We start from the raw sequence: 21,914 nt of genomic DNA, 5'->3' as shown, positions 1-21,914 counted from the left end.
ATAAAATTAAATTCAAATGTTTTTTGCTCAAAAAGATTAGTATTGGGCCAAACAAGCCCAACCCAACATCACACCACACACCCGCGCCCAAGCCCAACCCAGCCCGCCCAGACGGCGGCGCACGCGTGTGGTGATTTTTTTGGTCCAATGGGTCTAGCCCATTTTGCCCATAACCTCTCCCTCTAAAACACTTGGATACCCCTTAGGGCACACCCCAAGTACCAAACCCAAGCCTTATAAACTCATTCAAAACTTCCCACCAAATCAATGTGAGACAAGCCATTTTACAACCTTAAGGAATTTCCACCAAAACTCCATTTCCATGGTGCACACTTTGGCTTCAATTTTCCATTCACTCGGTAATGGTTTTGAGCAACCAAATATACCACGTGAATCACAACGCGGCATAGAACGCGTTACCACTTTGACCCGTGAAAATCGACGCACGTGGCCCACCTAAAAAATAGACCGAACTTAGGATAAAATTCTGGTTTTACCCAAAATTTATAACCATTTCCAACAAAGTAATCATAGTGTGCTTATAATTTTTTTGTTTTTTTTTTTCCCTTAGGAGTCAATGCTATGCTATTAGGTACAATTTTCGTTTACAACTTATTAAACATAAATAACTTAAATAAGTTGAAAAAAAAATTATTATCACTACAAAAAAATTGACTTTTTGCGACGGTAAAATACCGTCGCTAATACTCCTAATGCCGTCGCAAAAAGTTTTTGCGACGGCAAAATGACTTTTTGCGACGGCAAGAGGGGGTCGCAAATGGAGGGGTCGCAATAGAGTTTTTGCGACGGCACCGTACAGTCGCTAATAATGTTTGAAATTTCTTGACTTTTTGCGACGGCACTATTTTACCATCGCTAAAAATGTTATTTGAGACGGCAAAAAATACCGTCACTAATAGTTTTTTTTTGCAACGGCAAAAACATTGTTTTTGCGACGGTGTGGTGCCGTCGCAAAAAGTATTAAAAATATGAAAAATTTTATTTTTTTTGTGACAGTGTAATACCGTCGCAAAAAGTATTAAAAAAATAATAAAATTTCTATTTTAAATAATAAAATTTCTATTTTTTGCGACAGTTTAGTGTCGTCGCAAAAAGTAAACCTGTAACAAAATCAATAAAAATAATAAAATTTTCTGTTTTTTGCGACAGTGTAGTGCCGTCACAAAAAAGAAAAAAAATCTTCCAATAAAATTATTAAAAATATTAAAATTTCTCCATAATAATTACATAATAATATAAAAAATCCAGTATAAGATAACAATTTCTTCATAATAAAATATTCTTCCATTCATAATTACACATCAACAAAATTATCCCACTACATAATGTTCCATAATTATCCTCCGATAAAATTTAAAAATATAAAAGAAATGAAAAAAATAAACACTATAAATGAATATAAATTACTTTTTTCTCCATTTATAAATTCACGATTCAAACAGAGCAAGAGTTCACAAAGGTAACCAATGATCACTTCTGTTACTTAACTCAGTTTTAATAAAAAGACTGACAATGTCCCCACAAATTCTTCATTCCACTTACAGTTTTGATCTTAAAATTTTCACCTCATCCCACAAAATCTTTCCTTTTTGAGTCGCACAATCTCACATATTCAATTCACCTGCAAGCTTGAAGGAGGGTCGAATGTTTCATCACCATAATACAAATCTGTACTATGAAAATTGGTTACAAAATATTCAACCCACAGTTTTCCTCAAGGTTGAAATATGGAGGGACACAGTATCTAATGTATATAATGGGAAAATAAAAATTTTATTTTTTTCAACTCGTCATCCCGTCTGGTTATTTGGATTTGAAAGCCATTCACAAATCGAGCTGAAGGAAAGAAAGACATCCGATCCTCCTTGAGTTGGGTCTATCTACCAAAATAATTTGCAGTGAAATAAGAACTTCATTTACAGCATAATTTCTTCACATCATCCACACAAAAAACAATATGTATATAATCCATCATATTTATAAATAAATAATGAGACCCACCATTAATTTTTGAATGTGATGTGTCCTACATGAAAATATGGTGAAGTTTATTATGTGGATTTATCTAAGAAGTTGAAGAAAATGGTGAAACGTATTTGGTGATATATATATATATATATATATATATAAACCCTCAAAAAACAAACCCATAATTTGAGGACATCTTTTACAACCATTAATTAATGCAACATAATTTTTCTTAAGTTTTTTATTTTTTATTTTGGTGCTACATAAAAGTCTGCTTGTCTGTATAATGTTTTTCACAAGTATTTGAGGGATGAAAATAACCTGTATGTAGTAACGAAGTAATGAAGAAAGAGAGCAATTTGAAGGCGAGCCAACTCTACCCATGGACAAAATCGAGCTCCTCCTCCAAACGGAGTATAAAATGGACTGCTTCTCCAATTTCTCTTTTCCTTTATATAGGAAACAAAACAAAAACAAAAACAAAAACTGTCAATTTTTATAGAGTAATGCAAACTGATCAAGGATTACACCTGAGGCCATGCTAATTTGATATTTGATAGATTAAATAGAAATTCTAGAATTAAGAAGGGAGTAAATAAATCAAGGATAATAACCTTTTGTACTTGGGTCAATCAACTAGGCCCTTGATTGGACAACAAGCCACACTGAATGTCTAGAGTTGCTTAGGCTGTCTGGAAACATGGTATGGTATTGTAACAACCCTCACACTATTTACCGACTAAACACTGTTTACCGACTAATGACTGACTGATTACTGTTAAACTGAATTGATCATGACTGATAATTGAGCTGATTAAAAGTACTGAACTGACTGACTGGAGTCTGGAATTAATTGACTGACTGTATCTGTTTAAATGCATAACCTATCTGTTTGATTGTTTGATTATCTGTTCATGTTTTATGTTTAAACTGCCAATTGAAGACCTTATCGGCGGCCGAACCGGGAATCGATTAATGTTTTATAATCCTCATAATTAATGTGAGTTTATGGTGTATTTACCTGAAAACTGATTAGGTATGACTAAATTAGATTAAAACAAACTAATTAAAGAGTTAGGCTTAATTACCAAATTGCCATTGTTAGTGGGCCTCCTATTATAACATATTAGAGCCTTGTGCACACTTGAAACAAACATTTCCTCAGCCTTGTTTGATGCTCTAGCCGACCTTAGAGAGAGAGAGGAGCTAGAAGAGTTGAGTTCAACTTGTTTCATGGTGAATTGGCTAGAATTGCTTAAAAGAATCGAAGGTTGATTACTAATTTGAGCTCCCTCACTTCTAATTCTACACCTAAGGTAGATCATTCATCATCTTAATGGTGTCTTTGAGTTGTTCTTGCATGATTCATGCTTCATTGTAGAACTAAGTCATGAATTGGTTCATTGTTGTTGAATTAAAGCTTAATGGTTGCATGCATGTACATATATTGAAGTTTTGAGGTTGTAGCTCATAATACCTCACATGCATGTCCATCTTTTGGTCATACTCCATGAGTTCATCTTGTTTTTGAAGGTTTGAGCTCTTTTGAATCAGCACTAAAGCTTTGAAGATGATTTAAGATCATGCATGTCACATTTGAGTTGTTGTTCTTGAAACTTGGTTTGAAATCATGTTTAATTGAACTACCTTTGGGCTTTGATTTCTCAAATTGATCTTTGAAACATGCTATACTATGAGTTTTGAAGTGTTTTCCAGAAAATTAGCCCAAAAGGATCGAATTTGATACATTGGAACTTGATTGAGCATTGGAGTTCAAATCTGGATTTTCCAGATTTTGGTCTCCCGCTCGAGCGGGGAAAGTGGCGCTCGAGCGGGGAATTCGAGCTCCCAGCATCTTGCACTGTTTTACAGTCCGCTCGAGCGGAGTAATGTACGCTCGAGCGGAGACCTTTGTTGCATGACCGCTCGAGCGGGGAAACTTGAGCTCGAGCGGGACTCTGTTTTTCTGAAAATGTTTTAAATGTGCATATTTGCATCCTTATCCCATTCTAGGCGTTCTTAGGCCTAGTTTAAGACATCTTGTTGAGGATATAGATGTAGAACACGCCGAGACATTAAGGATTAAGTTGTTAATCTTTCCCAACTGTGTAGCTTAGCGTGTGTTCAATCTGTTAACTGTGTAGGGTTGGCGACTGGGGAGACACGCTCTAGCTTACTATAGCCCAGAACTCTGTGAGTAACATTTGTGTAAAGATATGTTCAAAATGATTATCTTCTGAACAATTAAACTGAACTGTTTCTGAACTGTTATTGTTAACTGAATGAATGAATGTATGACCTATATTCTGAACTGTATTGTGGCATCCTTAGCAACTACTGCTTACTGTTACTGTTACAGAGATCTCTGTCGGTTCCCATGTTGGAACCACTACTGTTTACTGATATGATGGCCATCATTCACTGTTTGGTCTATTAAGACCCGGTCTATTAAGACCTACTGTACTGTTTAGCTACTGGATGTACCACATATGACTGTTATAATCTGTGAAACTTGGAGCAAAGTGCTGCACGGAACTAAGTGCTACAAAGTGAGCCACCTCTAGAATCTGTGCGAGACACCTCTTGAATCCATAAGAACTGTACTGTTACTGTTACTGCTACTGTTACTGTTACTGTTACTGTTACTGTACTGCTACTGCACTGTTACTGTTATTGTTACTGTACTGCTACTGTACTGTTACTGTTACTGTACTGCTACTGTACTGTTACTGTTACTGTTACTGTACTGCTACTATACTGTTACTGTTACTGTTACTGTACTGCTACTGTACTGTTACTGTTACTGTACTGCTACTGTACTGTTACTGTTACTGTACTGCTACTGTACTGTTACTGTTACTGTTACTGTTACTGTTACTGCTACTGTACTGTTACTGTTACTGCTACTTTATTGTTACCGTTACTGCTACTGTACTGACACTGCTACTAGTACTGCTAACGGATGTGCCACGTACGATTACTATGATTTCTAAATGACTGTTACGGCATCAATATGAGCCACAAACTGACTGACCGATATACTGAATATGAACTGTTTAAATTTTGAAAAGACATTCATCCTAAACCTCTTTACGCATTCTGTTATTCACTGGGCTTTAGCTCACTGCTTGTATATATATGTAGGTGTTCAGGCACTGGACCGCTGCTAGGAGCGTCAGGCAAGCTTTTGTTTTGTCAGCCAACCACTGTGCCTCACTGTGAGGTTCTAAGCCGTTCAAGCTTCGGCTTTGGGGTGTTTTAATATTCCCCGTCTGTCCCTGTAACTGCTTTGTTTACTGTATAGACTGTATAGACTATTACTGTACCGTTTATTAGGGATTAGATCCCTGTTCTGAATGATTGTACTTGTATGTGTAGACTGTCACAGCTCATTGGACATTGTTTATTTACTGTATTGGCTTCCGCCAGGCCCTGTACTCTGTTTTACTGGATTACTGTTAGGCAGGCCTTCGGTAATCTCGAATTACTGGCCGGTTACGGTGCTAAACCCATAGGGCCGGGTTTGGGTCGTGACAGGTATGGACTCTAGGGTAGACTCTATGCGTTGGACAATCCACCTGCTTAGAGGTTGAGCTACATTTCAAGAAAAATATTAACCATCTAAAGTAATCAAGAGGGAAAACATTGCTAATAAAGCAATATTTGGCAAGACAACCCAACATGTGAAGGCAGCCCTCAATAACTATTTACACATTCATTATTCATTAACATCACCTAGACAACTATTGGACCTTGTAAAGTATCAAATTTTTACTCTAGAAAGTTCACTGTCATCAGGATGGTAACTGTCACAATGGTTAAATGTTTACTGTACCAAAACATTATGTGCTGGCAAATACATTTTAGTATCATAAAGACCTAAATTTTTCCTAACTTAACGGTATTGAAAGCATCCAACAAAATTCAGCAGCAAGCGGAGTCAAAATCATACATGATCTAACATAAATTATGTTGATGTCAAGCATGAGGGAGAGCAACTATATGTTAGTAAAGATTTCGTTTTTATTATTGTAAGTATATTTTAGGAATCCAGGCCATGTGTGTTAGTTAACTAGTATCCAAAATGAGTGCAACACAATGTCAAGTATGAATATCAAAGATTGTTATTGGAAGTATACATGGAGACATGGCACCAAAAAGTGCTAAAAGGCCCAAAAATTCTCTCAGTATGTTTTTTTCATTGTGAAGCCTGCAAGAAGAGGCAGATCAAATTAATTGTTACTGATCATAAGAAAAAGATCAAATTAAACACAACCCAACACAGCACTTCTCAACCATTTAGGATTTTCTATGGGAAGTGAACTACATAAGAAAATAGTTCTTAGCAAGAACATCCAGTGTTGTGAATGACCCATAAGTTTCTCCAGAATCTACACCACAAAATTTCACAATAAGATGAGTAAAAAAAGGCAGGAATTTTGCGGGCATAGATACCTACCTCAGAAGGAGCCTTCTCTAAACACAGGGAAACAAATTCTTTCATAGGACGAGAAAAATGTTCATCCAACTGCACAAGAAAAATTAAATAACTCACTTTAATTGAAAATTTTATTTATCAAGCGTTGAGTCCAAGCCAATGGACGATCTGATCTCTCATTCGTCTCTACCATCACCCTCGACATTTGGGATCACTAAGTACCTGTAAGAAGAAGAAATATATGTTCATATCATAATCAATCATACCAGGGGCAGGGACTAAACAAAGTTCTGTTCTATGAAGTTATATGACAGAAAAGAGCCTCTAAAAATGGTAAGTAGTAACTGGATTTGCCATAAGTTGTGTTATTACATAGTACATCGTGAAACATATATCCCATACAAAAATCATCGCTGAAGAAAGATGTAAGCTCAAATCACTAACACTACCAATAAATCTTGAACCAGAAATGAATGAGAGTAAAAAAAGTGAAGCGAGGCCATGAAAATAGCATTAACTAGCCTGGTTCCCACAAATGCTAATGTTACTGAAGCAAGACTGACAACTTTTAAATAAAGCAACACCCATGTAAGTTGCAACCACTCCAAATAAAGGTTTTCATACTATTCTTGACAACTAAAGGCAAAATCTTACAAGATAAACTCTTAAATTATTAATAAAATACTTGAATGAACCATGAGAATTCTCTATCATAATTAAAAATAAATAAAATAAAAGGCCCATAGACAAAAAGAGTAGGGAACTTACATCATAAGCTTCATTAATGTGGTGAAACTGAACCCCACAATTGTTTCCTCTGCAAACATCCAGATGATACTGAAAATTCGATCATATTACAAACATAATTATTAATTAATAAAATGGGGTCCACATTAATAATTAATCAAAAAAAATTAAATCAAATCAAATAAATGAAAAATAACATTAAATGAAACATGCATCAAATGCAATTGCAATTAAATTTTTATTTATTTTTTATCCGATATTTTTTCAAACCACTCATTCTAAGCATAATCAAAAATGTTTGAGAATCTAATTTTTTTTTGCGATAAGTGTCAACTTTACTATCTTGTCATATTAGGTGAATTTAAGATCTAAATCCTGAGTTTCTAACATTTTTCAAATGAATTTAAAAATAAAAAATAAAAAATAAAAAATTAATAGGAAAGGAGACCAATCAGAACCAGATTTTATAGAAGAAGATATTAATCAAAAAAGGAAAATATAAAAAACAACATTTTGAAAAGAAAATGGAAAGAGAAATTACATGGAGAGCAAGTTGTCTGAAAGCTTTCTTGACCTCAGATTCAGAAGCACCTGGTTGAATCCTCAATGTCTTGTAGGGATTGGTGACAGCAGAAGAAGCAGGATACGAAGCAGGACAAACCCTAACCCTGTCATTTTTCCTCATCGTTTTCTTCTTCTTCGAATTCTTCAATTGGATCCACGAAGAAGATCCACAACCTCGGCCAATCATCCCAGCAACACTGGCCATTCTCAACGATCTTGATCGCGATTCTCTCACAACAAATCACAAAAACAGCCTTTGAATTGCACAAACAATAATAACGACTATATATAGATATAGATATATTGAGATTTGAATAATGAGAGTTTCAACACGGCATCTTATTGCCACTAGATCCCCCTCCAACACCAGCACCAACAGCTTCTGTACTTCCTCCAACCATTCGGATGACCTCCACCTCGTTGCCCGCTGTCGTCCCCCCCCTGCCGCTGCTTGCAGTCAAGAGAGAGAGAGAGAGAGAGTATTTTGGGAATTTTTGAAATTGGGGATATTTTTGTTTAAGGGGTTGGGGATTGGGGATCGTGAGTGAGGAACAAAAGGGGGAAAAGAAATGGGGGAATTAGAAACAGCGGGAAAACGAAAAAGAAAAAGAATAGGGGGATTTGGGTAGACGCCGTTGTCGCCCATGCTCATTGCTCACAGTCGCGAGAGAGAGAGAGAGAGAGAGAGAGAGATATTTGGTAGAAATTAGGGATTTTGGTTATAAAAGAGCGGGGATTTTGGAGGGCGTGGGAATGGAAAAAAAAAAGAGGGGAAACCGAGCGAGCCGGATTGAGAAAAAAAAATAATAATAATAATTTTTATTATAAATGAATATTTAAAAAATAAATAAATAAATAATAATTTTTATTTTCTTTTTGTTATTAAGGTTGAGAATTTATTTGTTTCATTTTTATTTTATGAATAAAAAATTATTATTATTTTTAATTTGGTAGAAGTAAGGATAATATTTTAATAAAAATTATTTTCTATTAAGAGTGATGACTGAGAGAGAGAGACGGAGAGAGAGAGACAGGCAAACAAAGAGAGAGAGAGAGAGATAGAGAGAGAGAGACAGAGACAGAAAAAGAGAGAGAAACAAGAGATCATAAGCGATACAAAAAGAGAGAGAAAGAGATCGAAAAGAGATGAACGAGAGAGAGAATAGAAAAATAGAGAGATAGAGAGAAGATAGACGAGTGAGAGAGACAGAGAGAGAGAAAAAGAGAGATGAGCGAGAGAAATAGAGAGAGAAAAGAGATGAGAGAGATAGAGAGAAGAGAGATGAGCGAGAGAGACAGAGAGAGAAGACAAATAAGAGAGATAGAGAGAAGAAAGATGAACGAAAGACATACAGACAGACAGACAAACAGACAGATAGACAAACAGATAGAGAAAGAAGAGTGATGAGTGAAAGAGAGAAAGAGAAGAGTGGTGGTAGTTGAATGGCATTTGCAGTAGTGGTAAATGTGGTAGAGAATCGAAAAGGAGCTCAATAAATAAAGAAGAGATGAGGGAGAGAGTGAGTAAGGCAAACACAGTGGGGGAGAAAGAGAGAGACAGACAGAGAGACAGACAAACAGACAGGCAGACAGAGAGAGAGAAGAGCGATAAGTGAGAGAGAGAGAGAAAGACGGAGAGAGAAAGAGATAGAGAGAGATAGACAGAAAAAAAAAAAAGAGAAACAAGAGATGGGCAAGAGATAATCAAAAAGAGAGAGAAAGAAAGTGAAAAGAGATTAACGAGAGAGAGACATAGAAAAAAAAAAAAAAGACAGAGAGAGCGGTAGTGGTAGTGGTCATAGTTCCACCCATTGATTTAAGTATGGTGTTTGTTTTGAGCTTTCAAATCATACTTCTATATTTATTTTTCAAAACTCAATTCAAAATATAATCATTACTTTTCGAAACTCATAACCAAACACATAATTCAAAACTCTTTTCAAAACTTAATTCAAATTAATTTTTTAAAAATTTTAAAATTTAAATATTTTAAAAATATTTTAATTTTGTGAGAGACAGATAAAGAAGAGAGACAGAGATAGAGTGATGAGCGAGAGAGAGAGAGAGAGAGAAAGAGAGACAAAGAGAGACAAAGTGGTTGCTAAAAGTGTATTTTCTTATAGTGGATCGATAAATCAAGAAGGAGCTCGATAAATAGAGAAGATGAGAGTAAGAGAGTGAGCAAGACGAGCATAGTGAGGGAGAAATAGACAAATAGACAAGTAGAGAGAGAGAAAGAGAGAGAGAAGAGTGATGAGTGAGAGAGAGACAGGGAGAGAGAGAGAGAGATAGACAGAAAAAGAGATAGAGAGAGAGAGATAAATGGAAAGATAGAAAAAGAGAGAGAAACAAGAGATGAACGAGAGATAGACAAAAAGAGTGAGAAATAGAGCAAAAAGAGATGAGCGAGAGAGAGACACAGAAAAATAGAGAGACAGAGAGAGAAGAGAAATGGGCGAGAGAGATAAAGAGAGATAGAAAGATAAGAGAGAGAGAGAGAGAAAAAAAAAGAAATGAGAGAGATAGAGAGATGAGCGAGAGAGACAGAGAGAGAAAACAGATGAAAGAGATAGAGAGAAGAGAGATAGGCGAGAGACATAGAGAGAAAATGAGAGAGAGAAACAAACAGATAGAGAAAAAAGAGTGATGAGTGAAAGAGATAAAGAGAAGAGAGAAAGATAGAGACAGAGAGACATGAAGATGAAAAAATGAATGAAAAGAGAAATGTTATATCAAAAGAGTAAGACGATATTGTTTTTTTTAATTTTTTTTGTGACAGAAAAATACTGTTGAATTTATTCAAACCATTTTGTGACTGTATATATATGAAGCTATCTTAAAACCACAATCACTATGCTAGGTTAGAGTTTTTTAAAAACTCTTTTGAGAAAATTATACTTTCTTATTTTCCGTGTTATATTGTTTTTACTGAATTTTTTTAATATTTTAAGTATTTTTTTAATCTTTAGACACACCTAACATAAATACACCTAAAAAATAAAAAAATTATAAAAAAAATCTTTTAAAAATTCACTAAATACCAAAAATACAAAAAAAATATATCATAATTCAATACATTTTTTTTGTATTTTTATGTATTTATTAATTTTTAAAAATATTTTTTCATAATTTTTTATTTTTTAGATACATCTAAATAAGGTGCATTTAAAAAAAATATTTAAAATTTAAAAAATATTCGCTAAAAACAAAAAAAAAACACGAAAAGCACTTTTTGCGACGGCAAAAAATGCTGTCTCAAAAAAGCAGAGTATTTGCGACGGTACCATTTGCCGTCTCAAAAAAGGAGAGCATTTGCGACGGCACTATTTGCCGTCTCAAAAAATGAGAGTATTTGCGATAGCAGAAAATACCGTCGCAAATACTCTCATTTTTTGAGACGGCAAATAGTGTTGTCGCAAATGCTCTACTTTTTTGAGACGGCAAATGGTGCCGTCGCAAATACTATGCTTTTTTGAGACGGCATTTTTTACCGTCGCAAAAAGTGACTTTTTGAGACGGCAAGTTTGCCGTCACAAATAATTCCGTCTCATAAACCTACTTTTCTTGTAGTGTATAGAAGAGAGATGTATGACTTTTATTTTGTAATTATCAACTTTAATTTATAATATGTTTACCCAAATAAATCCATAATAATATGTCACAAGTATAATGTTATACCAAATTTTTTATAGAAAAATCTTAAATCGAACGAACAGTTAGTTAGATTAATAATTAGAAAAACAAACTTACATTTTTAACAGAATGAAATTTACAAGTGTAATTAGCCGGCTTTGATGAAAGGAAAAGAAGGCAACCACTTTTTGCCCCCAAACTTCACAAAATTACGTAATTTCTAAATAATTTTAATGTTTTAGTATTGGTAGACTTAAAACTAAGGTCCAATCAAACATCAACATTCAAGTTAAAGGGATCTTATAGTTAATGCTGACTTAATTAGTTGCATCTAAAAGTGTGAGAAAAACAATATTTATCTGATATTTTATTATAGTTAAATCAATACATTCTTATTGTTATAACTTTAATTTTTTTTTTTTTGATATATATATATAAACTAAATTTTGCTAAACTATAACGTAACAAAACCAATTGTAATATTTTTTAAAATTTTATAATGATTTTTTCATCTCTTCATCTATGTAATAAATTTAAGTATATAAAGTGATGTTATACGAATCAGACTTTGTAGGGATTAAGAGCATCTCCAATGGTTATTACTATTTTGCTTTTGCTATTGCTATTGCTATAATTTGACAATGAATAGTGTTATTTTGCCAAATTATAGCAATAGTGCTCTAATGATCATTTGCTATTTTTGGCAAATCTCAACCAACTTTCCCTCCAAGGTTGTAGGTATTGTTTGGATATAGGTTTTTTGTGATTTTATTTTTGTTTATTTTTTATCTTTTGTGACATTTTTTTACCTGTTTGTTAAAAAAATTATATATTTATATTTTTCCCAACTAGACAAATATAAAAAAATGAAAAATTGAAAAAATTGAAAAAAATTATATATTTATATTATAATGTCTTTTATTATAATAAAATTATCTTCATTTAATATCAGCTAAAGTATTTTATCTTTTTATTGCCTTCATTTGAAAAAATATATTTATTTTTTTGCATTATACTTTATTGAAAATATTAAATTATAATACAAATTAGTGGACATTATACATTGAAAAAATAATATTACATTGTGAAGTACAAAATACTCAAAAAAAAAAAAAAGAAAAAAAGAAATTTCATTACAAAATAAAAATTACATTGCAAATAAAGACTAAAAATTACATTAAAAAATAAATGATATTGCAAAAAATAAAGACTAACATTTATGCTACAATTATTCATCAGGAGGTAGGGGGAAATAAAAATTTGGGCTGCTCACATTTGAGGACCACTTGGCAAAAATCTCATTTTTTCGCATTGTGTAATACGCTTTCATCTGAGGGTCCAAATGAGAAATATCCGTAGTCATTATTATATGTTCTTCCTTTTTCATCTCATGTTCTTGTTTTCTGATCTCAAATTCATGTTTTTTCATCTCAAGTTCTTTCATCTCCTGCAGTGCTTCAATCCTTTTTTGTTCTCTTTTATCTTTTTTCTTTTCCTTCTCAGCAAGGTATTGGTTAAATGTGTCCAATTGTGTGCCCATTTTTTGAACTTCAGCTTGAGCGACTTGATTTTTCCGAAATAATTCTTTTGCAGATTTCCTACCCATCGGCCTTTTACCCCTTTCAGAGACACTGCCCTCATCGACAGTTGGATTGTTACCAACACTTGGACTGGTGTCATCTTCAAGAGAAATGCAGTTATCCATAGGGGCATCAGGGGTTGAATTAGGGGAAAACGATGTATGTATTCTTGACTTCACCGTGTTCGTAGGAGTTACATCTTGCCACCTGATATTGTTTTGCAAGATTGGCCAACAATGTTCAAAAAGAAAATGCTTGTTTTCATCTTGATGGTATAACAGTTTTGCTTGAAGCATCTATATCAATAAAATATTAAATTAATTAATTAGTTAATTTTTATGTAAGACAAATAAAAAAACTAACATAATAAATGGAAATGAAATCTTACTATATCAACTTGTGACGCCCCACTTGGATGTAGATTTTCGACTTGCGCTAGACACCCACGAAATTTGTTACAACATTTCATGATTACACCCCCATCGAGATGAGATAGACACTTGTGTTCTTGAGCGATCATTCTGCAATGAACAATAATTTTCAAAAATTCTTCCCCAAAAATGAGCATGAGATTGTGAATTTTCAACAATTGGGTCTTCAGTAATGTGACACCAAGCTCTACAAATTGCCACATCTTCTTGAGTGGTAAATGATTTTCCTCTCTTCATTTTTGATGAACCTTCCATAGTGATTGTGTGAAAAAACAAAGAAGAAAATAATTTGTGAAGTTTGGTGTGAAATAAAATTCAGATAAAGAGAAGAGAAAAGAAAAATAAAATTTAAAATGTTTGGTGTGAAATGAAATTGAGATGAAGAGTTTTTATTTATAGAAATACAGAATATGACCGTTTGAAAAAAATACCCGTTAATTTATAGTTGTTGTTTGAAAAAGGATGAAAAAGAGCCGTTGCTCAAACCCATGTGCATTCCTTTCACAAAATAGCACCGTTGGATTATATGATCCAACGGCTCAGCCATCCATCTGAACAATCCGTGCATTATCTATCTATCTATATGCCCTTCTGTTTGAGTTGAATATATCTATTTATCTATACACCAAGCTCTCTCTCTCTCTCTCTCTCTCTCTCCTTTCCTTCATTGCCCTCACCAATCTTCATCTTTCTCTCCTCTTTTCTCATCTCCTCTCCTCAAATCTTCCAAATCTTCACTGATCTTGGTCCCGATCTCCACTGATCTTCCAGAGTAGTGAAACAAAGCCTCACAGATCTTCATTGATCTTCCAATTGAATAATAGATCTTCACTGATCTTCCATGACTAGTCATTCAAGTAAGTTTCTTGATCACTTTATTTTCTTAGATTTCTTCTTCTATTTTTAATCAACCTTTCTCATGTGTTTTTTATTTGAGTTTTCAATGAAAATTTTTCATCATATTTCTCCCTATTTTGTCCCCTGTAGTTCTGCAAAAATAAATGTAATGGAAAATTTTCAAATTTTTTAGTCTTTTTATTTAGTGATTTTCTTGGGCCATTCAAGTAAAGTTTCTTGATTATTGTGTTTAATTTCTTAGACTTTCTCTTCTATTTTTAATCAATCTCGGTTGTAATTGGCTTGTTCTGATCACATCTCTTGTGTTTGATTTGGGTTTTTAAAGAAAAATTTTCGTCATATTGATGAATCAAATTGAATCTGTTTGATGAATCAAATTGACAAACAAATAATAATTTTTTTCTGTGAATCTGTGAATCTGTTTGATGAATTGGCTGAGTTGGCATGAAGGGAGGGGGGAGGGAGGGAGGGAGGGAAGGAAGGAAGGAGGGAGGGAGGGAGGGAGGGAAACCGTTGGTTTTGGCTGAGTTGGCATGAATGGCAGCTGCCAAAACTTGTGTCAAATTTGACACAAGTTTTGGCATTTCTCAAATTTAGCAGCTGCTATGTTTTGCCATTGGAGTATCAAAATTCAATAGCAGCTGCTATATATAACAATGGCAGCTCCAATGGCAAACCATTGGAGATGCTCTAACAAGTTAAAAAATAATAATAATAATAATAATAATAATAATAATAATAATAATAATTTCATTTAGCCACATTTTTTTTGTTTGTTTTATTTATTTTTTTTGTGATTATATATTAAAAGTCCCATTTTAAGTCAGGACTAGCCCTAACTATGTTTATTAATTAAGACCAAAAACAATATCAACAAATAAAATAAAAAAATTGAAGCTAAAATATCTGAATTCAAAGATATCTCAAGACAAGTCTCTCTATAAGACCAAGTGATTCTAGCTAGTTCCATAGGTTACATGCTTTTCTTTTCAAGCGCGAGGTCTCTATTCAAATCCTTTCACTCTGATTGCATCACAAAAGAGTTTCTCTAATAATTATTTTATTATTTTAGGATCATCCTCACGTGGATAAAAGTCCAAGGTTACCTTTGAATCAAGTCGTCTTTGTCTTTGTCTCTGTCCCTGTCACTGTCCCTGTCTCTGCTTATTTTTTTTAGTCAAGAGTCTTTCCTTGCAAGTCCGTGCTTGTGTCTGTCTTTACAGATTTTCGGGTCTACTTTTAGGCCCAATTTTGATAATCCGAACCGTTTATATTTTATGATTTATTCAGTATATCATACCTGTAAAAAATCAAGTTGATAGGATATCAGAAAGTATGTGTTTGAAAAATTGAACTAAACACTATTTTTTAAAGAATTTAATAAACAGTTTTCCGAACATATGTTTTCTGATATCCGATCAACTTGATTTTTTACAGGTATGATATACTGAACAAATCATAAAATGTGAACGGTTCGGATTATCAAAATTGGGCCTAAAAGTAGACCTGAAGGCCTGCAAGGACGGGCACAAGTACGGGAGCCGCAAAGAGAGGATCCTCACTATTTTTTTTATAGTTTGTCTTCACTCACATGCAAGTTGCGAACGAGTGTCCTTTCATTTTTTTTGGTAAATTTTATTTTGTGTCAGATAAATTACATTTTTAATCCGAGCATAATTCTAATTTATCCTTTTAGTTTCAATTTAAATAATTTAAATTCTATCTTTTTTATTAGAGAAATTACAAAAATAAAAAATCACAGTTTGACACTTCTAATAAAATAAATTTTAAATTATTAATTTGATCAATTTAAATCATAATATTTTAATTTGTTTTCAATCTAAATCATTCACATATTTTAGTTGAGTAAAATTAACAAAAAAATAACATTTTAACTATCAAACTCAATGTAGTTGTAAATAAAATATATAAAATACATTTTTTCATTGGTTTTAATAACTAAAATAAATTTTTTTCTATTGCTTTCACCTTTTTTTTATAAAAGAAATGATTTAAATTGAAAACAAATCAAAAAATTATAATTTAAATTAATGAAATTAAAAATTTAGAGTTTATTTTGTTATAAAGGTCAAACCTTAAGGTTTTTTATTTTATTTTGTTTTTTATAACTTGCCCTTTTAAAATTTGTTATAATGTGATCCCCATCATGTGTGAAAAAAATTACGTGCAAAATTTAAAGGAATCAAAATGGAATTTAAAAGGAGCTATAAGGACTAACATTATACCAATTGTTCTTATAGTTTTTTTTAAATTTCATTTTAGTTCTTCTAAACTTTGCACGTGATTTTTTCCTGTTCAAAATTTTAATAGTGACAGAAGAATCATATTATAACAAAATTAAAAGTGTAAGATTCAAAATGTTCAAATTAAAACTACATAATTAAAATGACATTTTACCTAAATTATAGGGCTAATAGTGTAATGTACACTATTGTTCCTTTGTATATTTCCTCTTCCCTCCTCCTACTTAAGAGAACCATCATCATTTCAATTTGAGAGAGAGCGGGAGAGAGAGATGGGCAACAACTTTCTTTCCATGGCAATTCTGTTTCTCACCTTTTTCATCTTCTCTTCATATTTCCAAAAAGCAAATGGAAACACTTCAGTTTCTGTTTCTGAAAACACCAGAGAAACACTCGAAATCATAATCGGTGGCGGCTTTTACCCACCTTATTTCTCCCCTCCTCCAGAATCCGAATGCCCTCCCCCTTCACCTCCCCCAGTAGAATGCCCTCCCCCTCCACCTCCCCCAGTAGAATGCCCTCCTCCACCATCACCACCACCTCCATCTCCCCCTCCACCTTTCCCTCCTCCACCATCACCACCACCTCCATCTCCCCCTCCACCTCCCCCAGTAAAATCCCCTCCTCCACCACCGCCACCACCTCCTCCTCCCCGTAAGCCGCGAACTGTAAGCAGACTTGAACGGGCCTATATGGTACTCCGAAGATTCAAAAAAACAGTAACCTCCGACCCCTATGGCATCATCAAAACATGGAATGGCAAGAATGTCTGCAAGTACAGGGGCGTCCGCTGCGACAAATTCCCCACTGATAAGAGGCTCACAGTTTCCGGCGTCAACTTGAACGGGGGCAACCTCAATGGCAATCCACTGACCCCCGTTGGCTTCCTTGATCAACTACCGGACCTCGCCTACTTCCACGTCAACTCCAACAACTTCACCGGTTCCAAAATCGACAAAATTTCCAAATTTCGCTTTTTCTTCGAGCTCGACTTGAGCAACAACATGCTCACCGGGCCGTTCCCAGACTCCGTTCTTGGCGCCAGCCAGCTAACCTTCTTGGACCTCCGGTTCAACTCCATCATCGGTCCGGTTAATCCTCGAGTGTTCAATCTCAACCTCGACGCACTCTTCCTCAACAACAACCAGTTTACCGGGGAAATACCGGACAATCTGGGAAACACCTCTGCTCTTTACCTCACCTTGGCGAACAACCAATTCACCGGTCCAATCCCAAAAAGCATCGGCCAAGCTAAAATCAATTTGCTGGAGGTGTTGCTCTTGAACAACAAACTGTCTGGTTGTCTTCCGTATGAAATCGGGTTGTTGAAGATAGCAACTGTCTTCGATGCCAGCATGAACCAGTTGACAGGTCCCATTCCGCGCTCTTTCGGGTGTTTGGAGAAGATGCAGCTGCTGAACTTGTCATTTAACAAGTTGTATGGGACGGTACCGGAAGAGCTGTGCCAGCTCGATGACCTGTCGAATCTTACTCTGAGTTTCAACTACTTCACACAGGTAGGTCCAGATTGCAGAGAGCTGATCAAGAAGAACGTGCTGGACGTTAGGATGAATTGCATTCTGGACCTACCTTTTCAGAAAAGTAAGGCTGAATGTGCCGCTTTTTTCTCAATCAAGAGGTCGTGCCCGGATGAAAAGTCTATGACTTACTTACCATGTAATATTGAGGATTTTGCTTCGAGGAAAGCATCGTCTGATGGAGAGATACTAATGCCGCCCGTGCCTGCTCCGTCGCCTTCTTACGCTGCTCTGGAAAGGTATCGTAAGATGGATTTGCCTTAATTGTTGGTTCAGTCCCCTGTTGTTCATCCAAACTCCAACTACCATTGTTGGTGACAAGACTATCATATATGCTGCCGATTATGTTTATAGTTATGTGTATGCAGCAATGCAATAAATAAGAAATTTAGTTTAATTATTAATTGAAATGAACAAGTGTAATTTCTTCTCTAGGGGGAGATATAGATATTTAAGGTTTACGAGCATTTTCAACTCTGTCCATCAATTTTTCATCAAATTTGAATAAAAATTTCCTTTGAAAAATTGATGTGACTTGTCATCAAATCTCAACCACACAATGTACCACTCTAGGAAACTTTAAGGAAAAAAAAACTCTAGAAAATCCTTACTCTTGATATTAAGTACTTCAACGGAACCACCGATCAACTGGACAGACGACTATCCAATGTAATTTTTTTATAATTTTTTGTTTTGAGTTTATCATCCAAGGAAACGACCAGGAGGACATCCGGAGAGACATCCGGTGGTGGAAATCCAATGACAATAAACTGTTATTTGATAAAAGACACATTGTTCTCCGTTTGATAAAAGAAAAGTGAAATACTGAATTTAATACGTATTTAATGAAGCTATTAGAGCATAATTTTAAATTATTTTTCATCAAATTTAAATTTGATTACAATTTTAAGTAACCATTACATTTCTTTAACTTATATCTGTACAACTTGTCACCCATTGCAATTGCCGTCCCACCCCACCCCTTCAAGACACGGCACGCTAGGGCTCGATTAATCAACTTGGAGATGATTAGGTAAAGAAGATGAGAAAAGCAAAGAAAACATGTACAGTTAAATTGATCTAATGACAGAATACAAACACCAATACACACATCTCAGCAACGAACAATGTTTCAATTCCATTTGAGATACTGTTTACACAACTTCGAATTATTTAATGGTTCTTAAAGATACAAGTAGGTGGTCAAAAGATCAAGAATCTAATTTATCCTCTTTTACAAAATTGGTTGTTTCTTTGCTAACTAAATGCTCTCCATAAACTGCTCTTTCAAACTTCTTAGTTCCACCTGTTCGCTTTATACAAATATCCAAGGGTTCTATTGCAGGGTCAAAGTTCGTCTGTTCATGAAAAACAGCATGTAAAAAGGACCACTTAAGAAGAGTGAAAAACAAATATTAAGGATTAAACGAAAGGGAACAAGTGGCAGCAAAGAGATAACCTCATAAAAGTAGGCCACGCAGACTCGATATGTTGGAGATTTGTTGATGACTCGGTGGAAAGTTGACTCATAGAGTCCATTTGTTAAAATCTGCAATTTTCTCCAGGTTTCAAGAGGGTTTCCGCCTCATGAAAGACAGTAACAGATATTGGAGAGTTGTGTGAAGTTAGGTACCTTTAGCATGTCACCAATGTTGCAAACAAATGTGCAGGGGACTGGAGGAGCGGATATCCACTCACCAGATTGGTTTCTCACCTTCAACAATTTACTAAAATCACTACTTTTGGCTTGATAAAAAAAAAAAAAAACCATTAAATAAGATAACAGCAAAATAAATTAAAATTTTAAACCCCAAATTGAATGGAACAAGAAATAAATTAAAAACAAGAATCTAGTATTACGCCATTTTCAAATCAACAGAATTTAACCCTGGAGGTTTCGTAAACAAATGTATTGGTTAGTATATAAATGATAAGAGTGAGAAATTTCTTTCTTTAAACCAAAATTATAAAAATAAAAAAAGATTAAAAATTAAAAGAAAGAGTCGATGATCATACCTCTAGTGCGGTTATATCAGCATCCTGATCAACTATTCATAGTGGCAACACAAACACCAAAACTTCAGAACCAATTAGGCAAAACATACATCAATAGCTTCGTGCATGTCAGGGATGCCTTTGGTTATATTTTCGCCAATCCGCTGATACCCTCTGTGTGCAAAATGTTAACTCAGTCAAATTAGGAAGCAATTTCCAAGTGAAAAAACGAAAAAGAAAATACTAATGCCACAAGTTATTCCAGGGAGCATACCTGTATCCAGTTGTGGGAGATATTTTAATCTTTAGTTTTTCCTCGTAAAGTAGACTAAAGAATTTGTGTGCCACATTTCCAACCTCTTTGATAATGGAATTGGGTATACCGTGACCCTTCTGATTAATCACAACACATAAAAAACAATATTAAAAAGTATGTATATATATTAATAAACAAATAAAAATTTGGTTTAGGATGTTTGGGCTGATTTTAAAATAGATTAAAAAAAAAAAACTATCATTTTTTGAAATATCAATCCAATGTTGGTTAAACTTAGACCCTGTTTCCATTTTCATTATTTAACCAAATATGTTTGTTTTTATGTGTAAACAATCATACATGCTAACCAAATATGATTATACACAACTTGTTTATTCATTAATTACCTATTTAAATAATCAAAAACACATTTAATAATCTAAATCAAACAAGTTCCTGAAGTCCTGCTGTTGAAGTTAAGAATTCAAAATGATAGTAGGTATCCAACAAGACAACAAAGAGAGAAGATAATTGAGGGTCAGTAAACAACTGCCCCAATCAAAATAAAATACTTTGAAAACAAAGATGAATATTGAAATGACTGATGGGTTCAAATTAGGGGTGTGCAAAATACCCAGTAAACCGAAAAAACTGAACCAACCTGACCTCTTTGGGTGGGGTTGGTCTGATTTTTGAATATATTGGTTTGATTATGGGTCTTCAAATCGTCAATCTGATAGGATTTGCAGCAGACACACAAACAAAGAATATACAATGGATTCACAGAGAGTTACCACATAAAAGAAGCCAGCTTCTCTACAAGCTTGGTCCAACTGCTTAACGACTCCCGTGATGCCTTGGTCTTGCGCCATGTTTGGATCATCCCATTTCGACAAAAGAGGGCTAATATCTGCCTCACGAATGAAAACCCAAAAATACAAAAATTACAATAATTTCAAGCTCTCTGAAGAACTTGGATTTAAACAAATGTTGAATCTTAAGCAGGTAAATTAGGCGCTAGTCCTATGTGATAAAATGTTGAATCTTTCACTTTTCTTTTCCATTTATGCCACAAAAAAATAAAAATAAATAAAAAATTACAGATGGGATATGTTGACTTATTTTGTTAGCTAGTTAGGGGGCGGATAATGATTCATTTAGACTGCGTTTAAATTTTGAAATTGAGTAGAAATTTAAAAAGAAAGAGAAAAAAGCAATAGAAATTAAGAAAAAAAAATTATTTTATATATATTTTTGTTTCCCTTTTTAAATTTTTGATTTAAATATAGTCTTAATATTGTGATTTCTCGTTAGCCGAAAGAGTCGGTACGTATTTATTGATCTTTCATCCTCGCAGAGTTTGCTTTTGTGAGAGGGATAGCAATCGGAAGCCAGCTAGAGGCAAAATGACTTCCAATTTGAGATTCTCCTCCAAAAGGACCTACACTTTGCAACATAAAGAGTGGGAAACATGAGATAAGGGTGGTGTGGTAGGAAAAAGAGCCATAATCCCGTAGCCCTCACATGGAGTGTACGTGCGTGGTATGATTCGGATAATTTGAAAGAAATTATAAATTGAATAGCGGATTAGTGAATTGACAAATTATGATTTGAATAGTTT

At 34.2% G+C, this 21,914-nt stretch overlaps 2 protein-coding genes across 9 annotated transcripts; one reads left to right on the top strand and one right to left on the bottom strand.

Annotated features, from left to right (window-relative positions):
- Window positions 1–16,734: 16,734 nt before the first annotated feature.
- Window positions 16,735–18,504, top strand: LOC114264722 (uncharacterized protein At4g06744). Of its 4 annotated transcripts, XM_082867280.1 has the most exons (3): window positions 16,735–16,975; window positions 17,006–17,062; window positions 17,108–18,504. In XM_082867280.1, exons 1-3 carry the CDS (start codon window positions 16,777–16,779, stop codon window positions 18,304–18,306), a joined length of 1,455 nt encoding a protein of 484 aa, XP_082723406.1. In that variant the 5' UTR covers window positions 16,735–16,776; the 3' UTR covers window positions 18,307–18,504. The 4 variants fall into 4 exon arrangements, with proteins under 4 accessions (XP_082723406.1, XP_082723404.1, XP_082723405.1 ...); XM_082867278.1 differs by having other exon boundaries at window positions 17,006–18,504; XM_082867279.1 differs by having other exon boundaries at window positions 16,735–17,062.
- A 652-nt stretch (window positions 18,505–19,156) lies between these two features.
- On the bottom strand, window positions 19,157–21,675 carry LOC114264736 (homoarginine-6-hydroxylase 2-ODD-C23). Of its 5 annotated transcripts, none has more exons than XM_082867282.1 (6): window positions 21,088–21,675; window positions 20,312–20,430; window positions 20,059–20,211; window positions 19,676–19,788; window positions 19,502–19,591; window positions 19,157–19,400 (listed from the first exon to the last, which is right to left on the bottom strand). In XM_082867282.1, exons 1-3 carry the CDS (start codon window positions 21,163–21,165, stop codon window positions 20,133–20,135), a joined length of 276 nt encoding a protein of 91 aa, XP_082723408.1. In that variant the 5' UTR covers window positions 21,166–21,675; the 3' UTR covers window positions 19,157–19,400; window positions 19,502–19,591; window positions 19,676–19,788; window positions 20,059–20,132. The 5 variants fall into 5 exon arrangements, 3 of the variants coding, with proteins under 3 accessions (XP_082723408.1, XP_082723409.1, XP_082723407.1); XM_082867283.1 differs by having other exon boundaries at window positions 19,676–19,756; window positions 21,088–21,674; XR_014328191.1 differs by having other exon boundaries at window positions 19,676–20,211; window positions 20,955–21,094.
- Window positions 21,676–21,914: the final 239 nt, after the last annotated feature.

Source organism: Camellia sinensis, chromosome 4 (assembly GCF_055761805.1).
Source record: "Camellia sinensis isolate YWXY chromosome 4, ASM5576180v1, whole genome shotgun sequence".
NCBI lineage: Eukaryota > Viridiplantae > Streptophyta > Magnoliopsida > Ericales > Theaceae > Camellia > Camellia sinensis.
The sequence above is the reverse complement of the archived record's forward strand: the minus strand, read 5'-3'. Positions and strand labels throughout refer to the sequence as shown.